Source organism: Stigmatopora nigra, chromosome 3 (assembly GCF_051989575.1).
Source record: "Stigmatopora nigra isolate UIUO_SnigA chromosome 3, RoL_Snig_1.1, whole genome shotgun sequence".
In the NCBI taxonomy this organism is placed as follows: Eukaryota; Metazoa; Chordata; class Actinopteri; order Syngnathiformes; family Syngnathidae; genus Stigmatopora; species Stigmatopora nigra.
Genome location: NC_135510.1, coordinates 9,648,306 through 9,673,441, shown reverse-complemented (window position 1 = coordinate 9,673,441; position 25,136 = coordinate 9,648,306). Strand labels below are relative to the sequence as shown.

General features: G+C 40.8%; 1 protein-coding gene across 8 annotated transcripts in view; it reads left to right on the top strand.

The window, feature by feature from the left end:
* Positions 1-25,136, top strand: part of sox6 (SRY-box transcription factor 6) — a 116,620-nt gene that overhangs the window by 56,130 nt on the left and 35,354 nt on the right. For 7 of the 8 annotated variants that reach the window (XM_077712963.1, XM_077712970.1, XM_077712968.1 and 4 more), the window contains 4 exons: positions 2,355-2,444; positions 11,340-11,512; positions 12,959-13,027; positions 23,631-23,754. In XM_077712963.1, coding sequence (XP_077569089.1) covers positions 2,355-2,444; positions 11,340-11,512; positions 12,959-13,027; positions 23,631-23,754 — 456 coding nt within the window. The remainder of the gene's footprint in view (positions 1-2,354; positions 2,445-11,339; positions 11,513-12,958; positions 13,028-23,630; positions 23,755-25,136) is intronic. The other variant, XM_077712966.1, reaches the window with a different exon arrangement.

The following is a 25,136-nucleotide window of genomic DNA, read 5'->3' as shown; positions in this document are numbered from 1 at the left end:
AGACAGCCCCATCCCCAGAAGGGACAATCCAACCCAGACGGATTTAGCAGTCCAAATATGTTCCCCCCTCTCAATGGAAGCACGTCTTGGACACAAACTCCTGTAGTTTTGTCTTGTATGTTGCTATCTGTGCTCACCGCAGAGCGGAGGAGGTTCGTGCCAGGCGAGGGTCCGCAGGGAGCGCTGGAATCGTTGGGGCTGGAGGAAGTTGGTCCGGGTCCAGTGGGGTGATGTGGGCTTGGTGACGGGCCAAGCTGTCTAGTGCGGCGATGCTGGGAAAATGTAAATAAGCGCCTGATAAGGGCTATTGTTTTCATTCCATTCTCATCCCAGCTGAATGGTCTGCTCCCGCGCTATAGAGCATTTTATCAGTAGAGGGGGAGGAAAGGCAATGCGCAGAGAGTTAGGAGCCCCCATAAGAAAATAAAAATAAACACACAAGAATCTCCTCTTGTCGGAATTCATTCCGCTCAATGTGATGTTCTTCTGTTGGAAAAGCACACGAGTTGTACACAAATGCTTTGTTACTGAGTCACTTTACAGTCAAAGAGTGTACGGACTATTTGTCAGAAATAATTAATAGTGAATATAATAGGATTCAGTGTCAAGACCACAGTTAATTTGTCAATACCAACCATTGGCATTCATAATTGCTCTGCATACAAAAGGCAGCCGTATTAGACATTGAAAAAGCCTTGTTTTGCATTAATTAAATTACATTATTGTGGTAAAAATGCGCGGCTGTTTTTCCCACACTTTAAAAATGGAGTCTGCATTCATTGGGTTGGCTCTTTTGTTGACAGCGTCCAAACACTGAAAGGTGTTTGAGAGTTATTTGATTGACTAATCCTGGCCCATTATTCAGCCCTTCCAGGTGGAAGGCAGGGAGGACAGCGGCACATTCCAGCTGCAGCCTCTCCTGTCGGAACACTTGGCAGGTCGGTTCTGGAGAAGTGAGGGAGTGGTGCTTCTCCCGGGAGGGAGGGCAAGGACTGGAGTAGAATGGAAGCTGGCACCACATTATCTCTACCAGTTGGTGCATTCCTTAATGATCAAGCGCTGGAGCGGCATCTGCCATGAAAGTGTGTGTACGTGCAGGGAAAAACACTGGCATATGTGCGCCTCGTGACATACGTTGACTGTTTAATCCTTTTCCATGCTTTGGGATGAAATGATTCGGGGGGCTTTTGTAGTGGACTTGGGGTGAGCCAAGTCCCCTTTTGATAGCTGTGAGCTTTGTGCCACACAGGAAGTTAAAATACGCACATTGCCTTTTTACTCTCTCCCTCTCGGGGTCAAGGGACCATACTGTGAGCTGGGAATTGGAAAGTCAATAAAGCAGAAATAATGTTATAATGACCCTGAGCTGGAGATGTCCTGTCGACCCCATCCCATCGGAGGAAGTTGACAATCAAACAAAATGGCTACTTTGCTTGATCTCGGAGAATGTCCTCCTTAAACAAGCTAAAAGCAACACTCGCCCCCTGTTACTCCCCAGTCCCTCTGAAGTTTGTGTTGTCAAGGGTGGCAACTTGTGTAGGCCTGGCTAGAGCAGAGCGAAAGAAATACAATACAACAAATAAGGGATAAATAAGGGTTATTTTCTGATCGGACTGTCAAGCAGGGAAGAGTATTCTTGTTGACTTGTTAACTTAAACCCTTTCATTTTTCATACTCGCATATACACCATCACCAAGTAGGAACTGAACCCACGCTGACTGACAAAAGTCAGGTGATGGTTTACCCTTTTTACTTACTGGCTTCCTGCCATTGATGGCAATAGACATCCAATCCACTCGATCACTGGCAGCCCTCCTAGTTCAAATGGCCTGGAACGCTATCACTATAAATGTTCAAAACTGAGTTAAAAACTTACCTTCCATTATTAGGAGAAGCTGGCTCTCTTGCCACTCTTGGAAAGACACAAACAAAAATTTCCACCATCAATTCTTCCGACGTGTTGGTGCAATCAAATCCTGGAAACATTTTGTAGACATGGGTCCTCAAGGTGAAAGATTCCGTCCACTGCTGGCGTTTGATGAGAACAAGTTGACCTCGAAGCGCTTCTGGGACGGCCAGGTTTCGGGTCAGCCGGCCCTGTGTGTTCTTTATCAGCCATCCCTGCGACAGCATGGCAGATTTTTACAATTCCTCCTCTGATTCATAGTCTTGTGGACAAAAGTTAATTGTTTTCATTGTTGGCAGCCGCATTCATGCACAGATCAGCCTAATCTCAGTCTCTGCCTTCCGACAATGTCTGACTGCTTGCTCCCTTCTTCAGATCATTTCTTATTTGCTCTCCAAGAAATTTCCAAATTTTCTTCCATCGTTTGAAGTATTATCTTTATTTACAGATTCATCCTGCATGGAGAAACTACTTTCAAAAGACTGGAAAGAGAAGATGGAGAGGCTCAACACAAGCGATCTTCTAGCTGATGTAAAAGGTACCGCAAAGCACAAATACCACAAGGCTTCTGTCATTCCTATCAGTTTCTGTGTAATCTCAGACACAAGCTTTCAGTATTTAAGAAGACAAAGGCCTTTGGCTGCACTCTTCATTGCAACCCCCCCATTTATCTTTTGTTGGAATGCCTGACCCTTCCCAAGTGCAGCCTCTTTTAATTGCAGACTATTTACACTAATCCATAGACTGAGAATAGCACAGTGCCACTAAGTTAAGTTGTCCCCTTTCTTAGATACCTGGTTGCATCGCATGCTGATTGTCAATTCCCCCCAGGTAACTTCTCAACCTAGTGTGTGCTTTATGTAAGCAGAGTAGGAGCAATGTCAGTTAAAAAGGAGAGGAACACAATCACGTCCTCATTGAGTCTGCATCAGAGTGGAATGTCTCCACTCTGACGGTGAACGCCCCGTGCCGTGCGCAGTACAGCAAAGCACAAATCAGTACTCCCCGGAAAAAAAAAGCTTGTTTATGATAAGGTGAAGGTGGGCCGCAGATGGGTTGGGCATGGCTGCTTTTTAGTTCTTAGCACCGACTGTTACTGAGTACTCTGGAGTGTTTATTCAGCACAGAATAGCACAATACCAGCTGTCTGATAACAGCGGGCTGTCACAAGCTCTTCATCTTATTCTTTGTGAAGAAACAAAAACAAAATCATCCTCTAGTATGAGCAGTATAACTCCATTTTGTTTTTCAAATAACTTTTTAAAATATACATTTTTCTGACTCAAGCTTTGAAAAGAGGAAATGATCTGAAGAGCACATAGGCTCTAAATTGACTGCTCACTAAACACTATGAGGTGTCAAAGTTTTTATATTTCAAGTTCAAACTATGAACTGCAACTTTTATTCCTGTTTGTAATCATCAAATTTGTTGCTGCCGTCCATTTTAAATGGCCCTCTCGGGATTAATTTAATAGAAGAAGAAAAACCACGTAGTCATTTACACAGATTTTAAACATCTACTTTGACTAATCCGATTTCAAATATAAGCAGTTTTGGAAAGCTCGTGAAAAGCTTAATAAGGATAGTGAAGAATCTTTCTTTTGTTTTCTATTCCCCCTAATTTTTTACCTTCCACGATGACACCAATCTTGAAACTTTTTGTTACACTTCATACGTTAGTATAGGCAGTGTACGTTGTTAAATAGTTAGGACAAGTTTACCTTTTGAAACTCATTTGGTAAATTAGAGTCCACCACTTCCATCGTTTGATTAATAGCGACCAGAAGATTACTTGATGGTCTGTAAACAGCCAGCGTATAAATATTATTATTGGGTGAGTTATAGAGCCAGTCTCTGCACCTCGGTTCCTAATAGAAATGTTTCTGCTATCACAGTGGCAGACTTAGATTTTTAATTAGCGTGCCATTTCATATGACTGTAGACATTTCAAAGGGCTGCTTTGTGCCCCCGCTTACAAATGTCTCGCTCTCTCTCCCTCTCCGTGTTTGAAGTCGGCCTCATGTAAATACAGGCAATTAAAAAGAAGCCCAGGGTTGGAGACTCACAAGGTCCGCCTAATTAAAACACAAACAAAGGTGCCAAGTAGAAAACACCTCATGATTAAGATCTTAAGTGTTATGATGAATTTGATGCGCCATTCATTGTTTGGTTAAAACGAATGATGAGGATGAATACAAGAGAATGTGTAATAAAGGCTGGCATGCACTCATTACTGGCTGCGTGGCCTTGGATCAGCCGTGTTAATCGCTCACCATTTACTACACCATTCATAATCAGTAGGCGATCTTTTGTCATTGCTCTGTCTTTGTAATTGTTTTACAGTTGAGAGAAAATCATTTCATTTGACAATATGTCTGAAAGAGGTTGACTCTTGACCTGTATTTTCCACCTTTTGAAAAATACATCCTCGCACTCGCTTTGTGTTGGAACTAGTAATCGCCCAGCCCAGGTATTTAAGATTGCAATGTGTTAAGAGCAAGTAGATTTGAGACCAACTAAATTGTTTTATAAGGTTAAGGCATTCACATATTATGTTATAACTGTTCACATGTTGTTTTTAGTATCAATAGCAAACCACAAAACAAACAAAACACAGAAAAAACAGAGTTAAGCGCATTAGTGAGGGATTTCTTTTCAGGAGTCAATTCCTTACCTACTATTTGTTTTAAAACCTGAGCTTAGCTGTCACTCTGATGAAAGATGAAATCTCCTAAACAAAACCACAGAGCAAAAAACGAAGGTTGGCTGGAAGGACTCCAAACCGCAGAAAGTCCAAGATAAGAAAGAAGAATAGAAGAGATAGATCTTCAGTGGGCATGTTTACTGTAGTTCATCTGGTTATTATAATACATCTTGATGCCATATAACATACATAAGTAGAATGTGATGCACTTTACTTGGGCCAATCAGATCTTAGTGGGTGGCATTGATGTTAACAACCTGTTCTCACAAGTAGCACAAAACGCAATATGTTGTCAGTTCTAGACAACTACAATTGCAAATTTTAAGTTCACTTTTTGAAAAGGATTTCCTTCCCCATTTTTCTAGATTGTCTCTTTCCCCCTACATCTCGTTACCCCATCTTTATATTGTTCACCTGCACATCCAACTACAGTTCTATTTAATTCAGTCATTCAATTTTAGCACGATATTGTCAAGGCGAAAGGCAGACAACACCTTAAATTGGTCGACAGTCGATTTTGAGGCACACAGAGAGAATGAGAATCGATTCCACACTGCCCGCATCAAAGTCAGGCGAAAGAACCACTGTGCCATTGGGTGGCAGCACACTTAAAAATAATAACATTTCACACTTTAATGTCATTACCTTAAATGGAAGAATCAATTAAAACAGAAGACTATATTTGTCAAAAAGATAAATTGAGAAAATCCAATTACGCTGTGGTCAGCACAAGACAAATACTCACACTTGCAATAACAAACAACACAAAATTTATCCACAATACTATGCAGTGTTATGGCAGATAAGGTCGATCTGTGCTGCTTGCCTTGCTATGTGCAGTGGCTTTGAGCCGGCAACTCGACAGGGCTGTTTACGTTTCCCTGTCGAGTGCCAGTTTCCAGGAGGGTGGCTTGGGGTGGGGGCAGAAAGAGAAAAAGCAAAATGCTCATGAATGCACTCAAAGTGAAGGAAAATATATAGTTGCTAAATTGGAACACAAACTGTATTCATTCTCTCGGAATTTGCAAAAGCGGGAAGGGGAAAAAAAAAGCTTAACATTGTACATTGCTGTTCAAATGTGCAGCTCCAAATCTTCAGCAGGAAAATTGGGGCTCTCACACTGTCACAATCAATTTAGGAATGGTGTCTACATGACAGTGGTCGGGCGTACACTGGCAGCCCTGTGGCCAGCAGATAAGTGGAAGCGCTTTAGGAAGAGAACACAGGGCAGGGTGAGACTGATCTGATTCTAACCCAACTCTACCTGTGCTGAACTCACTGTTAACACAGGGATTTGTTAGACAACTGGCTTAACATAAATGAAATACGGTGAATTTGAATATATCAAAACACAAGAAGTATTTTCGTAACCCGGTACAGTAGGTGGGACCACAGTAAATTCTGCCACCCAAACGACTACAATAAATCAACACCTCACGTATAATATTTTCACAAACAAACAAACGGCACAAAACAGTATCTGTCCACTTGCTCTCGTTCAAAACGCCTCCGTTAGCATTTTGTGCACAACACCTCAGTCAAGTGTTTGCCCTGTGCACTCATGTGAAATATGAGCCACACTAAATCATTATTCCTCAGGCCACAGTCACCAGATGAATGTAGTGGAGTGTTGAAGTGCGTGTTTTTTTTCCAGCTCTAATGAATTGTGGAATTTTACTTGTGGGAATGCCAGTAAAAAAGTAAGCATTTATGTTTTCTGGCATTTATTTTTGTATTTTTAAATATTTTTTTTACCTTTTCAGGGATCTCTTAGTGTGTTTGTCACAGAGTATACAAGACACATTTACAATAAACACAATATAAATTAAATTCAATCTCTAGCCACAAATTCTATAGAATTTAATTCCCATTTACTCCTGCATTGCACCACAATTTGGTGATACCAATTATAACCAACCGGAGTGACATGATCCAGCCAATGATGGCCAGGCAGAGTGAATCATGAGTGGACTTGATGGGAGAAGACTCCTTTAGATTGAAACCACCATAATAAACTCGCTGTATTGTTGATAGCAATAAAAGATCTTTAGTCCGTTGGGTCAACGTAAATTGCATCCTTGATATTTGACTGCTGCACTTAATCTTATCTGAATGCGAGACCAACACAATGCCATCACTATTGATAGTGATGGTTTAGACTCCCAAACAATTTTAAACGTATTGCCAGCCACTCTTCAAGAACAATGAGACGGAAATTATTGAAAGTCTCTTTCGTACAGTCCAATGAAACAAGGACTTTACTTTAGGTCCAAAGATCACAGCCAATGAAAAGAATGAGGAAACATTCACATTTTTCATTTTAGTTTTGTGGAAATTGACCCTGTTGATCACCGGCTCATTATGTTTATCACATTTTTTTCTCCACACCATCCTTGAAAACTGTTTATTTTGTATTTTAAAAGGCAGAATGGTCCAAATCTAGTGATTTATAAATGGTGTATGAAATGGATGGAGAGCTGAATAGAGGTTTCATAATCAACATCAGTGAATGGATACTAAACAATCTTTGATAGGTCATCTTCTTTGTTCAATGCTGTGCTTTCTCTTAATGTTCAAATTACTTCCTAACTAATGAACATCTCAACAATCAAAAACAAGTTCCTGTATCTGTTGCTTATGAATCTCAGGGTCATTGGCATTCATTGGAGTGCTACTGTTTCAGTCGAGTACTTATTTACTTAAATGAAGTATCCTACCTCGTCAGGTGTCATGGACAGACAGTGAAATGTCGAAGCTTTCATATTAGCATAATTCAACTGGAGCGTGTGGCTTTCTCTATCATCCAAATATTAGTCTCCATCAGTGTAAAGCTGAGCAGCGCAAAATGAAGTGGGTTCTTAATAATAAACACTTGAATTTCCACTGAAAGATTTGAGAGCATCTGCTGGGGCCCCTCTAAGAATTTTAGTGGAATAAAATAACCCCCAAATTATGATCTATATGTGGTTCTTCCCTCTTGATGCATGAAGCTGCTATATCACTCATGCACACACTTTGGAAGTGTTTGAAACCCAGAGGGTCAGACCCTCAGTATCTCACGATGTTCATTTGGTATAGTAAGGAGGTATTAAAAAAAAAGGTGCAAACTTTTCCATTACCCGAAATAGAGCTTATTTTAACTTTAAAAAGATCAGTGATCAAGGAGAGATTCATACCAGAACAAACATGTTGTTAAACATAGTATATTAACATTGATTTGTTTGCAAAGGCTTAATACTTTTTTGTCAGTCACAATATAAATCCAGTAGGAAGGAAGGACCGATGGTCTCTCAGCATTTTTCTAAACAAAGATGCGATGAACTGAAACTAACTGAGATCCCCCAGTCCATAGCGAGCACACCTCTACTTTACGGTTTTTCGGTTGTTCTTTATTCCCTTCATACAAACAATGGAGAAAAAGTTAGGAGCCGTGTGATATTACGTGACAAATAGGCACCTTTCATTGCGCGAATCGCATCCAAGTGTGGTTAAAGCTGTCCACATTCGTAGTATAGAGACGCATTTAAATTTACTTCGATAGGGTGGTAGCATATGGACACATCCACAAAGCCAACCGATTCGTAGACAAAGACATTCCAGTTTTGATGGACAAAAAAGAAACGGTTCAGTTCTGGTCATAATGGCTCAGCTGTCCTAACCAAGGGAGAGGAAGAGAATGGAGCGCCTTGTGATTTTTCCCCCTTTTCACCCTCGGCCTCCCTCGCTTTTCTTCTCTTTTTTTGTGCCTGAATCTTTTATCTGTGTTATTCACTCGGGACTCTTCAAAGTAACAAGCCTCCTTCTTTTCCCCCGTACTGGACTTGGAACCCAAATTAGAGACCGCTTGATTAGAGCAGGGAGGAGGGAGCCAAAGAGAGGGGGAGATGTGAGTATTGGACAGAACAAATCGCACCCCTACAAAGTGCCTTTTATCCAAAGACCCCAAGGCTCAAATACCCCCATTCCTCCCAGAGCAACCATGGCTCTGCTTGTTTTCCTCTTATCATTTATTTAGTCACCCGTTGATGTTTTCTGCCCTACATTGTGACATTTTTAAAGGAGCAGAATGTCAAAAGGTGAATGTTGAAGGGACTTGGAATAAACAAAAGGACTTTCTCTTGTCCGTGCGAGTTACGCAGACAGCAGAAGTCTAAGAACACCTTGACCGCTCTATCTGGGAACATTGCCTGTCTGCATTGTCTTCGCCCGTCAGGCGTTTGTCTCAGCGTGTTAGGTGGGGCCTCAAGCCCACATCGCTTTACGGATTGCCGATGTCTGGGCTGTCTGTCTGCGATCTTTGGAGCAATGCGAGGAGACATGTTAACGGGCTGACCCTGGCCCCACCACTGTTAAAAGCCATACAATATGCAGGAAACGGCCTCTTTTGTCGGCAGGCTGGTCAGACACAGACCACAATTTTCCTCTTCTGCACCACCCAATAAAACTTTTAGCGGCATTTTAAAGCTGATCTATAATTCAGAGCAGGATGAAGGAGATTTTTACACTAACCAGTGAACAAAAACACTCAGGTGTACGCTTCATTTACTTTAGAGCTGTTCAGGTATGGTGTCATAAGTTGTTACTCTTAGGTCCTTCTCAATGACGTTTTAAAAATGCTTATCTATCACGTGCAAAAAAAGAGAGCAAAAGTAATAAATGGCGCTGTAGTGGGCCGTCTGAGCTTCCCACAATCAGTTCACCCATCCCAACAATGGCCCCTCTGTTTGTCTTCTCTTAAGAGTCTGGACAGGACATTGAGTGGAAAGCACCCGTCGGATCCTTTTGTGGGTCGTTAGCACCACAGTAACAAAGTCACAAAGTAGATATGGTGTATTCCAGTGATCATTTTTGAATACATTGACCTTGTATTCATTATTATGGACATTTCTGAATAGTGTTGGGTGCCGCTTAGGTTTAGCCGATACCAGTTACTATGTGTTTGTTTTTTCTTAGTCTTAAATGCTTCTTGAACCTATATATTCCAAAAAGAAAAAAAATCCACCCAAACTTTGGAAATGGTCTCTTGCTTTAAGTCCTCTCTAAGCCTCCATAATGACTTTCTTTCTCTCGTCCTTTGTGTTTTTTTTTTCTTTATGGATGCTAGCTGTTTCCACCTCCAGCTGTTATTTATTGGGACAGTGACTGATGCATGTAACTGGTGACCTGTGAAAGCACAGACACTGGCAAAGGTTAACAAAGTTGCTGAGGATCGTATCAATTTTACAGATAAGCCTTTCACAACAAGTCTAGTAGTTGGGTGAATAAGAAGTCAATTCAAGCTGCACGCAGGTCCAATGAATAGCTGCTTTTAGGTGCTTTTTTTTCATAAGAAGTATAAATGGAGAATTGCAGCTCTCTTCCATGGCAGCAGGCAACGAAGGAAGAGACAGAGTGAGGTTCATGGGAGCTAGCAAATAAATTGCTCTGAATGGCTTCTGGAAGTTGACAGGCCCTATTAAGACAAACGGCTTTCCTCATCGGAGAGATAAAATAAATCAGGTGTTTAGTCAAATTAAAAGTTTGAGTGGAGAGCGCCCCTGAGAGCTCTCGCAGAAAAACAAGACAGATGTGGCCAGAGACAAGAGGAAGACACCTAGGAAAGGATCACGCTTCCTCTGGCCGTAAGCCAGCTTTCACTACAGTGTTTTGTTATATCACCATGGCTTCATCCTAGTCTCCCTCCAGTGTCACTTCTCCCTATGTTCTCCACAAACAGCTTGTCACACAGGAGTGCAGTCAGAGGAGAGTGAGTTACTGTCCAGCCTCTCACTGGCAATTATGTAGGCTGTGTAAGTCAATGGTGAGATCACTTAGCATTGATTAGGCGGATGGAGAGAGCAATGCAGACATGTGACCGCAGAAAACGGGGCACGTAAGCAAACAAATGGTGTTCTTTGTGGCCCGACGGTATACTGTTCATGAGTAGAAAATAATCCTGATATTCTTTATTCGTATGAAGCGTGGACATTTTGGCCATTAAATAAAAATCTAAAGACGTACGAGTCTGAGTCAAACCAGATCACCTGTAGAAAAACTGCTATTTATCTCTGAATGTCTCGACATCTTTTACATTTAAGACAATGTGACAATTGATGCTGATTATAGAGTACTTTTTGTGATATCCAAAATGTTTGACAACAAATCGTTGCTTTTTTGCTTGCTTCCTCAAAATGATCAGAGCGATCAATTTTGCTTCTGGAGCTAAAAGATGTTTGTTCTCTTCTTCCACTCGACAACACTTGAATGACTTGAAATGTCATTTTGTGCTTGCAAAGCTCTCCCGGGGTTCCTGTGGTGAAAACCATCAAAACTACCTGAACCGCAAAAACATATATTGAATACAGTTGCCTCTGCTGGTTTTACCTCGTTTCCATCATCACGTAGAACTTGTTTGAGTGTCTCAATGAGTCTTTTTGGAATCTCCAATCTTAGTGGAGCAAAATGAGTGCCAATGCAGTCTAATAACAGTCATTGCATTTGTCTTCATCTTCTAAAGGTTTAGTCTTAGTCTCTGTTCTGGTCTTTAACCGCATAAGTCTTGATCTTGATTTGGTATTAGTGATGCCTGGTTCCAGGGAAGACTTAACTCTGCCTTGACTAGATCACCATCACTATTCTCCTATAAACCTTACGTTGAATTTTAGCAAGGATTTTTCACATGAAACACCTGACGTAGTCTTCCATCTGATCCAGCCCTGACACCTGGCTCTCTCCATTCCTCTTTGCTAGGTACTCCAGAAAGTCTGGCAGAGAAGGAACACCAGCTCTCCACAATGATCAGTCAACTAATCAGCCTACGAGAGCAGCTCCTGGCTGCCCACGACGAACAGAAGAAGCTGGCTGCTTCACAAATGGAGAAACAACGGCAGCAAATGGAGTTGGCTCGCCAGCAGCAAGAACAGGTAAATTCTCGTACCTGAATTGTGGCTTTCAGTCAAAACTTGTTTCCTTTATATTTCACATATTTTTGGTGGTAAGTCGTTGAATGCATTAAAACTTAAGTGCCACTTAACACCGTATTTCTCATCGAATTTTGGTCCCATCTTATAAATCAAATCTCACTCGTAGAAGTAATAGATCATCGTTTAAGATTCAGTAGATGCTACTTTCTCTATAGCTCTGGATATTTCAGTCTTGCTCCCCCGCACACGTTTATGGTCTACAGCAGGAAAAACATTATTATGACTTGTACTTGGAAATGCAATGGGATGTGAGAATTAAATGTTATATAAACATGAACGTCCTCTGGATCTTATAAATCGGCTCCTATTAGAACGAAGCTGGCATTCGATTTGCGGCACAAATCAGGCCAATGAGCCATATTGTACAAATCAGCAAATTAGCAGAGGCCATGAAGTGTGTTAATGTCTGGGAAGAAATAAGGACACAAACTATCCACATGGGCGACACTTTTATTATCAGCCGCCAGCCTAATGGCTATGAGTCAATTATCAGCAAAGAGTTCACGCAGAGTTTTCTCGGCACACTCTCGGACCTTGCCAGGCTAAATGAACAGATAGACCATATACCTTGAAGTGATGCATTTGCTTAAAGTACACTAATAATACATTAGCCATATTGATTTCTTTTTCAATCCCTGATGTTCATTTGCAAACTACATTCAACTATGTGGGCTTTGTGGACATTGAAGCCTCAAGGAGCGGTCATGTAGAATGTTTTATTATTTCATCTTATTTGAAATCGCAGGAATATTAATAGAGTGAGGGTGGGGGGCGAGCCACGGTGAGCCCGCTGAGAGGTAGAATGTCATCAAGCCATCACCACACAACGCAGTAATTAGCTGTTGACACTCGTGAGGGAGCCAGCACAAATTAATCTTGACACATTTGCAGACGGACGATGGCTTACAGTGAACACTTTGTAATTATATTTAAAAATGAAAATTAAATGACACTTTAAACTAGGTTGTCATGCTCCATCAAGCAGGCGTGTAAAGAAGGAGAATGCTGGAATGAGAAGGATTGCCGTGTGGCTGACTGTCGCTCAGACATTGCGGGACCTTGGTTTGTCTGTCCTTTAAATCATTTAGGATCCTTTGCCACCATTTTGAAATTGTGGTCTTGTTAGGTGAAAACATGAACTCATGTCTTACTCGAACACGTTTCCACTTCATTTGTAATGTATTATTTGCAAACATAGTAACTAGGTACATGTAAGAAAATGTTGGACTGGTTTTCAGTATTCCCTTCGTTCATAATCGTAATGTACCACATACACTGTATAGTACCCCGGCCGTGATATACTGAATCTATTGTGGACTGAATCTTTCCACCTGCTACATAGAGCAGTGTTTTTGACGTCCCATTTCATTTTCTTGATCTAAACAGATTGCCAGACAACAACAGCAGCTTCTGCAGCAGCAGCACAAGATCAACCTTCTACAACAACAGATCCAGGTCGGTACATAATATTTCTCTATGCCAGGGTTGTTCCAACTATTCTATAAAGGGCTGCCGTGGGTGCAGGCTTTTCTTGCAACTGATGCAGCATTGGACAGTTTAACCAATAAGCCGGAGAAGTTGCACCTGAGTACAAATAACTGATTTTACTTATAAGATACCCGATTGGTCCTTTTCATCCTGCACTCACTGCAGCCTTTCAAGACTGGTTTGGAAAACCATGCTCTATCCCACTGCCAACACCCCCGTCCACTCAAACTTAAAAGCTACCCCTTGCTACAATTTTTGAGGTAAAGAAAATGTAAAGTTAAGATGATCTTTTCATTTTATGACCCAGCTAATGCTTCTTCACACTGGTCTTTTAGTGAGCTGGAGGGTAAGGGGTGCCATGAAATACAGGGGAGAATAATTAGCACATGTTAATTAACAAAGACAATTAGTAACATGAGCTAATGAGTAGATGGAGCAGGGCCCAGAGGTGGGTGACATGAAAGGGCCTGGTAAATGTCTTGAAAGTCAGATAGTCTCCCAAGGCCAAACCCAGGATTTATCGTCATTCTGCCGCACGCTTTCTGCCTTACGATTCATTCATCTCAGTTATCAGCTTGCTCTTGCGCGTGCTGGATGTGAGTATGAACTGTTGCAGTGAGAGACCACCCAGGCAGAGCTTTGCCGGGGAAGGTGGCGGGCACGGGGGGGCCAGGGGGGGGAGGGCGGTTCAGGGACGAGCGCTTGATGTGCTCTAGGTTGCAAACCTTCTCAGCTAAATAAGGCTAATGTAGTGCATTTGACATATGTGCATATACTTTTCCATACTTAAGTTGCAACTTCATTTGTTTCAGAAATGTTTGTGAATTATTTCAATAGTATGGGGCATCTTGTACTATATTGAGCAAACTTAGACAATGATTTTAGTGTTTGCATTAGTACCATTCAACCTAAAAAAAATTCAAAGCTATGAGGGAAAAAAAAACTAATGTTGCTGTTCTCGTTGCTACATACTTGCGGCACAACTGACACTAGCACAGAATATTCTCTTGCTAATGGCGTGTCAGTCAAGATTAGATATTGATTTATGTCAATGTTGAGATTAGTAACCATATTTCCAGTGTCCGTACCCATATCCACACTTCCCCTTTGTAAAAATATAATTATTTTTTGAATTAGGAACAAGCAAACTTACATTTTATCACTCCAAGAAAAATAAAATAATAGATTTTGTCTCACATTAAAAAAGGAGTCTTTGCAAAATGTGTTTTCATGATTATCCAATATTTAAACAATTAACATTAAAAACATGTTCAAATAAACTATGATCCTCCACCTCCCTAAATGTATTGTACAACAACAAATAGCAGAGGGAGCATGAAACTGAAAGATTAAGTATTCATTTTTGACATGATTTGAACCCAAATCATGTCTTGTGTAAGACAGAAATGTGAACTAGATATTTTATCTCAAACTAAAAAATAGTACATCGCACCATGCTGAGCGGAATCAAAACACACGAAACAATCTTGGAAACACTCAAATGAAGAAGCATATTAACTACAGAGTTCTGGTATTATTACTGTCACCAAAGGCCCTCCATTTGAGAGGACAGATCCTTAATGCATCTCATCTTTAGTGGCCTCTACTTAGTCTCGTCATGTAGTTGAAGGTAAATCATACCTGAAAAAGGCCCTTGATGCCAGTTTTAAGAGGAAGGATAGAGTACCAAAAAGAGCACTTCAATCCACTTGAACTAATATACTAAAGGTAGCTTTCAGTTTTTTTTGACTGTCTCTTTCTGAATTACACATTAACTTGTTGATAAATGTTAAAACTAGCGATGGCACTCGGTACTAAACTCCAGTATGAGGGAAAGCCAAACCATATTTTGTTTTTTATTAAAACCTTCTTAATATATGATACTACCTTAATCATGCAAACAAACTTCCAACTTGTATGTGTGTGTCACAAACCTTTAGTGAAGTGATGAGTGCTGTTAAGGGATTGGGTTACTCTGTTGCTCACTTAGAAAGCATTAAACTTTATTGAAAACCTCACCAGTCATCAAAGTCCTCCTGTTTTGGGCCAGACAGAGGAAACTTAGAATAATCCATCTTGCTAGAGGCGTCATATTGATGAAACAAGTGATCACATCTGTGGGAATCGTAAAATGCCCAGACAGTAAAACCACAGGTACTGCAACCTGAGACCAATGTTGACAAGCTAGTATTTTTTTTTTCTTTCAAGGTTTTTCTTTTTTATTTTCTTAAAGCATGTGGATCGAAGGGAATCTGACAGTTGCTTTTAGGTTGAGTTCAAGAGGTTGAGAACAAGGCAGCGTGAGTTTTAATCAAGTAGCCACTCTCTTTATCCTTACGCACTCTTCTTACAAGACCAAGGAGAGGATTTAGTCTTTGTCCTTTGGGATTAAAATGTCACTTGTTTTACAGATAGCAGATGTTTCGATTGCAATGTTAAGGGCTTATTGAAAATGTCAGCTCACAGCTTTGTGTGTTTTTGTTGTTGTTGTTTTTTTTTTCTTAGTCAGTCGATCGTTGTTTATAGCACTAATTCAATCCCACCATGAGATTAGCTCTGAGTTGATTTAGTCTGGAGTTGTTCTCAAGATTTCATACCACATGACAAATAAATATATATATCCGCCGACAAATAATTTGTCCAGAAGTGTAGCTCTGCAAAATTAACTTTAATGAGCTAACTGAATTCCTCCTGTTTTTTTTCTCCTCACATCCCCACATTTAACAGAATGCTGTTCTGTAGTGTTTTTTTTTTCTGTTCTTTTTTTTTTTAATTTCACAATAACACACTGTTGCATATGCACATTCACAGAGACGACAACACAGGACAGCACACACTGATATAAACATCAAGAGAATAAATAGGATCTCAAAGGTCAAGCTGAACTTTATCTTCACAAAACAGGCGGGAGAAAGCACATGAAACGCTGGAAGACTTTTAATCAAAACACGACTCTTTTTCATTGAGAATGAGAACAACGTCACACCATTGGTTGGAAATTAGGTTAGGCCTTTATGTGCCAACTGTGAAAAGTTCCACAACTGGAGTGATAATTACCTTTTACGTGACACAACTACTGTCTTTCAGTGAAAGCCCCCAAACTATGTGCTCAGTCACTTTTTGCTGACCACGTGCGCACATATTCTACCTTCCAGCATCCTGCTTTGGCTTTTTCAACGCATAAAGACGCGCTGAAAATGTGTGTCAAGTTCATTAAAACAGCAAAAAAGACAACAACAAAAAATGCTGTTAAAATGATGGAAGATAACCGAAATTGTCACCCATTTATCTCCATAAAAATTTCATGAGAAGACAAATGCCATTAACGTCATAACGTTGAATTCCCTTACATTGCTTTTTCCACCAGTGGCAGAGGAAGAGTAACATGAGCAACCTCCCTCCCACAAAACTGCCCATACAAGACTCAAATCTAAGATTTTTTTTGCTTCCCAGTCAAAGCAGTACTCTTCCAAACAACACTCGTATCTCAATGCACCAATCTACATATTAACCAAGATCCTTGACTAAGAACTACTGCTGAAATGCGTGCTTAAAAATTGATAATCCAACTTCATTATGTTCAAATAGAATATGCTTATGATCCAATGCCAGCGAGTTAGACTGTCTCTGGACGCCAATTTAAAAGGGACAAAGGCTTCAGAAAAGGCATGATTGTAAATATTTTAAATCAGTCGGATTAGTTTAAATAATCACAGCCTGCAACACAATTACATAATAGGAGTAATGTATGTTCTCATATGCTTTTGTTGTCTCGCCGGCACAAATGATTGCCACTGTGTTAAACCCAGTTGGGGAAAGAAAAAGCATAAAAATAGACAGTCAATTAAAAAAACACAATGTGTAATTCCTCTAATTAGCACAGGCAAATTGAAACCGTAAGCATCATATTAAGAGAACAAAAACACAAGGAAACGATAACGTGCTTGTGTTGATGTTTGATGCGAGGGGTGGGGCACTTACAGCCCAGAAAGACATACTTGGCCCGCACTCACGGGGCTGAGTCCATCCCGCCCGTTTATCCCCTATTTAAGAAGACTGTTAGCTGATGAAGATGTGTACATGCAAGAGTGAAGATAAAAGAAAACCACGACCTGACTCATTAGCCCCTGTGATTTAATATATTGACACTTGGATACAAACAATTCCCTTTAGTGGACTCTGCTGGCAGGGGAGGGCTCCATTTAATTAGTTATGAAATGTGACTTCTTGTCTGGAAGCAGGAGAAATGCTGATGTTGTATAGTCGCGCGCAAATTGAACAATAAAGCCATCCTAGCACTGTTAAAACTTAATCACATGCAACAAAAAAAAGGTGGAGTGGATACAATGAGCTTTGGCAAAGATGCAGAACAATTAACACTAATTCCTGTTGCACAAATATAAACAGACGGTGTTGCTTGAAGGATCTCTTCTGGGAAACAAAATGAGGTTGTTTCACATTTTTTTCAAATGGGAAAGTCGATAAATATGCATGATAAGGTGTGGCGTCGAACACAAGCTACTAAACACACAACATAACTCTCAAAGCCGTGCTCCGCCTTAGCCCCTGATTCAAGATGGTAATTAAACGTGCACTCATTATTGTTGAGAATTACACAATAAAAAGGCGTGCATTGCTATGTCTTCAGACACCTCAGGAATTTTAGCAGTAATCATTAAGAGCTCATGTGAGGGGTGCCACGTGAATGTGCGTAATGTGCGAGATCACACCTGAGGGTCTACTTCAAATAAGACACCTGAGGGCTCTCTAAAACAGGTCTGCATTATGGATTTTCACCTGCCATGGCAACAAGTCACTTCTATTAGTGGCTTCACAGTGTCTTTTAAAGGTGATTAATATACATTACTTTATTAAGTCGGAATAAATAGGTAAGAGAATTTGCCACCACGAAGGAGAGTATTGTTAGCAAGCATGTCACGTTTGGATGGTTTCAATGTCAGTCATTTAGCAATGTTGTGCTTTTTCAAGACCAAAGAAATATTGTGCTTTATGAATATGCACAACAAAATAAATACACAATTTCTCTTCAAACTTAAAAACTAAAATGGCACATTATTGCCATCCTCTGGCAGTTGTGCGGCAGTGAAATTGTTTGAGTTTGATAACCACAATGAAGCAATTTATTACCCTGTATCATCTATCCTTGTTGAACACTATTTTGACAAGTGAATGATTTGAGCGGTATCAAAAAAGTACATACAAAAAAAGTACAGAAGTAAATACAATAAACGCCTTATGTTAGTTAGGGCTTCTGCCCCACCCTCCTGAGATTTGGGCCAACTTGAGCAGGTGGTAGTGTTTTATCGGATTGCAGGTTGCATGCCAGACAGGTGTAGCCGTCGCAGGTACAGGCAAACACCATCAGCAACCTTTAGAAAGCCAGTGAAAGCCCCAACTTGTCACCCAATCAACTCCTCTGGTTTCCACCGACCTGTTTTTGCGCATTCCACATTGGATGCCTAAGCATGTACCGTTCTGAGCCATGTCAGTCTCTTGTCAGGCCCCAACTAGTTAGAGCCTACCCATTGACCCTTCTCCCTCCCTTGAAATTGTACTATATATCCCCATTTAAAAACATGTAATACTTATTAATCATTTCACGTTTTCAGCAGTTAACTTCAAACCTGTATAATATTCCCGGGTGTTCACGTTCCAAGTCATACATCGGGGCACCTGTTTTCTTGACTACTCTGAGGCAGCAGTGGAGTGCAATGAGTTGAGGGAGAACACATCTCGCAGTGTGATGCCGACCTGGCTTCTTCTACAGATATGCATGAACTCTGTTTTTATTGCTAATGTTGTGCAAACTGTTTTGTCTTTGCCTTGGCTTTACATGGCCATCGTCTTTAGCGGTGGCCTCACTCACACTGGGAAAGCATAGCATTAATATGATCCACTATGTGTGGGGGGCGCCGACAGTGTGAAAGGGGCGTGTGTTTTCTTAGGGCTGGAGGGGCCAAAGCAAAGCCTTCAGCCCATCGGCAGCACAAGAAAAGAGCTTCTTGTTTAGGAGGCGGAGGCCAATCCAAGCATTCTCTGTTGGAGCAGAATGAATGGCCTGTTTCCTTGCAAAGTCGTCATTGGAAAAGAATGGGATGGCTTGAATTTGGTTGTCTTTATCAGTAAAGTAATTCTTACCGGTGACACTTCAGTTTGCTTCCAAAACATACAGTTAAATATAAAATCAATATATATTATATTAATATATATTGAACCCTCCACCTTTTTTTGTAGTATGTAGACAGTCATGAAGCTATATTGCATGAATGAAAAGTCAAAAGTAGCCTAACAATGAGTCTCTTCACCGTTTCGCTCATTCCCATTTTGCAGTGCGGTTGGTGTGTGTGAGGTATAACGATGTAAGCCTCAGACCCGTGGGTTTGTTTGTCTGCTCGCTCTTTCTCGTCATTAGAAATGCTGTTTGAGGGGGTCCCTGCGGATGTGCGTGTTCTGCGCAAACCTTTATTGCATGGCGAGACCATGAAGAGGTATTAATTCAGAAGATCGCATATTCTTTGCAAATATAACGTTTACTTTTAATCTTGGAATAGTATTTGAAGCTTGAAAAACTGGATATTTGCATCTTAGTGAAGAAAGTGTGATTGTTTGAGTATGATGAAATCGGTTCGCACCACAAGATAAAAGAACCACATACAGGCATAATTAATCATTTTGAAAGTAAAAAAAAATGCAGCTATGCCCGCAGTTATCCTCAGAACTGTGATGGATTTGCAGGGGTGCAACTGGGAGGAGTGGAGGGATTTAGGGTAGGGTGTGTAAGGCGGGTAAGTGGGTTGGTCTAGCCTATTTTAAAGCTCCCGTCGACGTAATACTGAGTTATTGAAATGGCTGTTTTCCAACAAGGCTTGTTTTACTGTGCAAGGAATTAGTACAACAAGAACTCATCTAGTGGTTGATGGCTTGACCTCATGACACTCACATTTGCTGAAGACTTCTATATACCCAATGGTGAGTGTTGGCATTGTCAAATGGCTGCTGGTGCCACTTTGGTGGAAGCCTGACAGGTTCCCCTCAATTGCAATCCATTTTGTGGATTACAAAAAGGTGATTTGTTTTCCCCCGACAAAAAAGTGTGATCTTTCAGTTCTTGTAGCAACAGCTGGAGAAAATTACAGAAAAATCCCTCTTTTTTAAGTATTTCATCTCTCCATCTGACTTTTACAACATGCCATTGTTTTTTGCCTCGGTTATACTTTGTCAAAGGGAGCTTGAGGAAGAATAGCATCTGTGTGAGAGTTGTATTCCAGGTCGTCAAGTAGCGATGAAATAGTATATTAGACGCAGAAAGTCCTTTCAAGCTAATACCCATGAAACATTGGGGGGTTAAATACGCAGGAGTTTTTTTCCCCCCTCACCGCTTCTTTATCTTGTTAACGCTCAATGATTGTGACAGTAAAAGCAACCGCCGCTCCCTGTTCTCTTTACTTGGCAGCGTGTACACAAGTCAACCCGAGCTTCAGTGTATGGATGTTCAAGGGTGAAGGTACGGGGGGTCCAAAGGCCCTATGAGTGCTTTGAAGAGGCTTCTTCCCCAGACAGTGAAGAACATGGGTGCTGACAGAGCTGGCAGAGGCCGCTCTTCTAATGCAAAGTGCATCTCCATTTGCATTCTGGATTTAGCAGATGCATGTGTAGTTGTAGTGGTTCATTATTCAAAAATATAGTGGTATCCTACTGACCTCGCAGTTTAAGTTTCAGTAACTCCAAATTGTGTTTTTAGTTATAGGTCGATAATTGGTTCATTCCCTTTCTTAATATAAATATTTAACATGATGCCTGCTATTGACGGTGATAAGTAATCAAGATTTGATCATATAATGAATGACCTGTTAACCAGGCACTGAATTCGGGACTGAAACTAAGAATCAAATAAACAACCTTGCTACTGTCTCAAAGGCTTCGTATTTCAAAAGTGAACTTATTGGATGCCACAGTCAGTCATATATCTCCAACCCATTTGGAGTCCTAATGTATCCTGAACAACCTGACACAACTACAGAGGGTTTCAATATGGTTTTCCTTGCCTTACAACTTCAAGTAGGATCTATTTATCAAACACTCAGTCTCCCCTCAATGCCAAACAGCTTGCGCAATGGTCTGCTACAGACTTTGACATTGGGTCATCTGAATTGATGATCTATGTTGCGAGGAGGCGAAAGCCTCTGCTGGAGCGAGTCCTGGCAGAGTGTGAGGCCTCAGCCAAGTCTGTCTGACTGATCACTACAGATGCTCGTCTTCAAGTATTCAGAGTCAGATCCTTAGTGCTGGGTCTTGAGGGACAAACAATGGCACCTGTTCCTCATAATATTGCCCACTCATGGTTCTTTAATGGAGCCTGAGGGCAGATGGTGTGAAATTACATTATCCAGTTGTTAGTGGCGCTGTGACAAAGAAAAGCTGTCTTATCTGCATACTTGGAAAAGGCAATGAGGGCATCCAAAATGTACCGCAACACATGCTTGACTTTTTGTTTGCCCAAATTTTCTTATTCTTTCTTGTCACACACTAAAAATGTTTGGAATTATGCTAAAAATACTTCTGCAGCCCACACGTACTTAATTGACAGCCCAACTAAGCTCGACTATTTGTTCCCACCTTGAAGCTCCTCAGAATTTGATTCGCCTTGCTCTGACATTAGTTGCTGCTTATTAAACTTTAATGCTCGGAGCTCATTACTGCAAATCACGTCCATTCTAACTTGATGCGTTTATTTCTCAACCAATGCATATTTATACTCTCAGTTTTGGCTCGGTAAATCTTGGATATCTGTACCATATTTTAAAAAGCTAAAGGTGATAAAAGCTGATATCCTGAAGTAAATTATACCATTTAAAGTTAATGTAGCATGGTGGAAACGTATTAGGTTATCGACATTCATAGTTTCATCCGGAATTAATGAGTAGTATAATTAAATTATAGCATTAGAGTAATTTTATATCGCTGACAGAAAATATTGTTATGTAGATGTAATAAGTATACAAAGCTGTCACAGTGATTCAGGAGCATAGCATTTAACTGTCCAAATAACCACATACACAAAAGTTCTGTGTACCCTTAGCAATTATTGCTTTGTTACCCTCCCAACTACCAGTAGTTCAAATTTGTCATCTGTAGAGGCTCTATAAAGGACATTCAGAGATTTCCAACGATACCAAATTTCTTTTGCAGCATTCCAATTACTTCACATAGAATGGGGAATTTCAAAATAAATGTGATTGGACAACATTTTTTTCCTGGTGGTGAAAAAGTTAACACAACAATTTCTTGCGATCACAGTAAATGCACCTCATCCCCTTTTTGTCATGGCCTCATTTTAAAAAGGCTTGAATGGTGAACCATTCTGTAAAGTGTTAATTTTAGGGGATGATCTATATTAACCCATTTTTTAGGAAGGTTCCTCTGAGGTGCCCTGGCGCAACGTTAGATTAACCCTCTCGGGCCCACGACTGCGGCCCGTCAAAGACCCTCAGGAAGCAGAGAGTGACAGTAAGATTAGACCTTGCTGCTTGTGTGCAACCCCCCCCCCCCCCACTACTTTGGAGACATAAGCTGCTCACCCACCCTTGACACAAGTGGGGAGTTAGTGTTGCTGTTCCCTGCAGGGTAGGGAAGTCAGCAAATGACTGTCTAGTCAAGGTTTAATGTGAGACAGTGACAAATGGATATAAAGGGTTAGTTTTGTGTCGTTGCATAAAAAAGACTTTGCTATGGTGCCCTGATGTATGAGTGAAGATTTGATTTGTCCCGCTCTTTGTTTTGACTTGAGGGCAGGATTGTGACTTAATTCAAGCTGCTTTTTGCAAAAGTTGACATTTACTGTCAAACCAACCAAACAGAAAACATAATTACATATGTTTTTGGCACAAAACGACTTTTCCTGAACATAAATGTGCAGCAAAACAAGACTCGGTCATGTCTCAAGTCATTTCACTGAAACCAGACAGACACTTTTAGCAGGATATCAAGACTTTGGTGCAGGGCATGTGCGGGCTCAATTCCCTGGTCATTTGTCTTTCTGGTTAAGGTGTCTTGAAGCATATATATGTATAGCTATTTCTCTGTCTTACACAGCCTTTGCTCATAGAGGTTGTCCTTTTTCACCTTTAATTGACAGACTTGACTTTCTACATGCGACCTGGAGTGTGTAGCGTGCTTAACAATCCTCCCAGTAAAGGATCTCTGTAACAGTTAGGCCGAGACAACATTTGCAATCCGGTACTTTTCTGCAGAAGTCATAAAGATCCTCTCAGTCATGCTGTGACTTCCACTCGCTGGCGCTGGAACAATAAGTGCGGTCTTTGATGTCTTCAAGCGAAACAGTGGTTTGGAGTAAGAGCAGGCGTAGATCTGCCAGGTTTTGTGTGAGGACACGAGGGTCCACCATTGCCACGGAGCCCCCTGTCAGCACGCGTTAGGGAGACCTGTGATCTGGAGTCTCCCTCCCTCCCCTCCCTGAGTGTAATCTGTGTTTCTGTGTACCATGCCTGCACTTAGGCCTCTCTCTGATCTTCGCTCTCTATCTGTTCAGCAGGTCCAGGGTCACATGCCTCCGCTCATGATCCCCATTTTTCCACACGACCAACGCACTCTGGCAGCAGCCGCCGCCGCCCAGCAAGGCTTTCTCTTCCCTCCGGGAATGTCTTATAAACCAGGTATGCTTTGCAACTTTGGCTATTTCATCCCTCCTGTGCTTTCCGGACACACGTACATGCTTCCCCTCGCATCTGCTGTTTTAGCCATGCTTTTGAAAATGCAACATACAAATAAGGTTGAGGATATTGCCGTCTACATAAAATAACAGAGTATGGTAGCTGAGACAGAGCCAGCCTGATGGCTTTTCCGATGAGAATAAAAAGAACGATTTTACAGTTGCATGCGACTTCTGTTTAGAGATATATAAAATAAAATAAAAAATCACACGAAAACCATACATCACGTTTGTTCCTAATGGAAGAAACAGGTTTGAAAATATACCTAGTAAAAAGGTCAATTTCCCACAGAACTCAAAAGAAAAGCATATACCGAAAATCCATAATAACTATAAAGGCAATTTTTAACTTCTTTTAACACACTCTTTTCAGGGCATCAGAGCAACTTTTGCAACTTAACTGATGATTGTTTTCCGTCATAATGACTGAACTCAACAAATAATAATTTAACTCTAGTAGTAACAAATAACTAATAGTTGTGTGATACCTAAAAATACAAAAAAAAAGTAAAGACAACATAATACCAAATATAAGGTGACAAGGTGAGATTAAACCTTTCAATTTTGCTTTTTTTGAAAAGCTGTGCTGACCTGAAATACAAAGCCATGAAGCTCCGCCATCTGTAATGTGTGCAGGTAGGCCAGACCAGAAAAGTGGACTTGATAAACATATTCATTTGTGGCTGGATAGATTTAAATTATAATTTGAACTAAAGAAGTTGTTATAAACAATGTAGTGTAGCCTTGATAAAAATCTTTGAGCTAGAACAAAGCAACCCCTTGTGTATTGTAAAAGTTGAGTAGAACATGAAAGATGACTGAAATCAGCAAAGGGAAACCCTGGGAAGTCAGCAGGTTTGCGGGGGCAGAGTATTAAAAAGGTGTGGAAGTGCAGTTAATGAATTAACTATAAAAGCACAGGATGAAATGTCAGCTGTTTTAGAACTGTGGAGCCATGACAGCCTAAACAAAGTGCCCGAGGGGGAGTCCTTCATCATTGCGCTTTTTGCAATAGGTTGGACATCATCGAAAATGTTTCAGTTCAACAGAAGCTATTATAGAATCAGAGGTCACCGTGTACACGCTTGTTGCATAATGCATGAAGAAATAGCTTGGGGAGTCTGGAAATGACTGTAACAAGACAAGTATATTTCAAAACATCTATTATTTCCCCACGTCCAATACAATACACAGTGTGACCGAAGAGGATAATGTTATCACACCCACCTGCAGCGCCCGCAGAATGCTGCCGCGTTCTTTCTCTTCCACAGAAGTGGCCAAGCTTTTACTTGCAAGACTAAAGCGACTAATCTGATGTTATCATTA